Genomic DNA, 764 nt, shown 5'->3' with positions numbered 1-764 from the left:
TGTGTGTGAGTGTGTGAGTGTGTGAGCGCGTGCACGATCATCCCGGGACAAAGAGAGACGCGGCTCCGCCGAGACACAGCAGGTTCGAGTTGCGTCGTCTTTAATCACAGATTTAGTGTCCACTTTCACGGACTGGGTGTTTGTGAAGATGATGAAGGTGTTGGTGTGCGTGATGGCGCTGTGGGGCGCCGCGGGCGGAGCGCGGAGCTGCGGGGAGTCTCGGCGGGTGTACGGGGAGAAGCACGAGCTGGACACCGCTCCACACACACACATCAGCGGTAAGACGCTCCGAGCCCGTGTGGCTGCTGCTGCTGCTGCTTTATGGAGGATGTGATCTTTGCCTGCTTTAACTGAAGCCGGATCCGTCAGCCCACCCGTCTGTCATCTGTCTATTTACATACATTATTACTTCCTACAGTCCAGAAATAGTCAATATAAAAATATACATCATGTGTAAGTGAATGAAATGGTGGAAATGAATTAATGAGCTAAATAATGTTATAAAGTGTAAACGGATCACAGTGGAAAATGTGACTTTTGTTTGGTTTAATTACCCTGTGTTCCTCTGATCATTTAGATATATGTAATATTAGATAAAGTATATACATATACATATAGATGTATTAAAATAGATAGTATTTGTGCAAAGATATTCAGACTTTTTCTTTGATACTTCATTACAGAATTTGACTTTCTGTGTGTGTGTGTGTCTGTCTGTCTGTGTGTGTGTCTGTGTGTGTGTGTGTGTCTATGTGTGTGTGTGT

The 764-nt window shown here is 45.2% G+C and overlaps 1 protein-coding gene across 1 annotated transcript in view; it reads left to right on the top strand.

Moving 5' to 3' along the window:
* Nucleotides 1-764, top strand: part of gpc2 (glypican 2) — a 40,550-nt gene that overhangs the window by 9,965 nt on the left and 29,821 nt on the right. The window contains exon 3 of the mRNA XM_016522986.1: nucleotides 27-278. Coding sequence (XP_016378472.1) covers nucleotides 27-278 — 252 coding nt within the window. The remainder of the gene's footprint in view (nucleotides 1-26; nucleotides 279-764) is intronic.

Source organism: Sinocyclocheilus rhinocerous, unplaced genomic scaffold, assembly GCF_001515625.1.
Source record: "Sinocyclocheilus rhinocerous isolate Xijiao unplaced genomic scaffold, SAMN03320098_v1.1 scaffold2736, whole genome shotgun sequence".
Lineage (NCBI taxonomy): Eukaryota > Metazoa > Chordata > Actinopteri > Cypriniformes > Cyprinidae > Sinocyclocheilus > Sinocyclocheilus rhinocerous.
The sequence above is the reverse complement of the archived record's forward strand: the minus strand, read 5'-3'. Positions and strand labels throughout refer to the sequence as shown.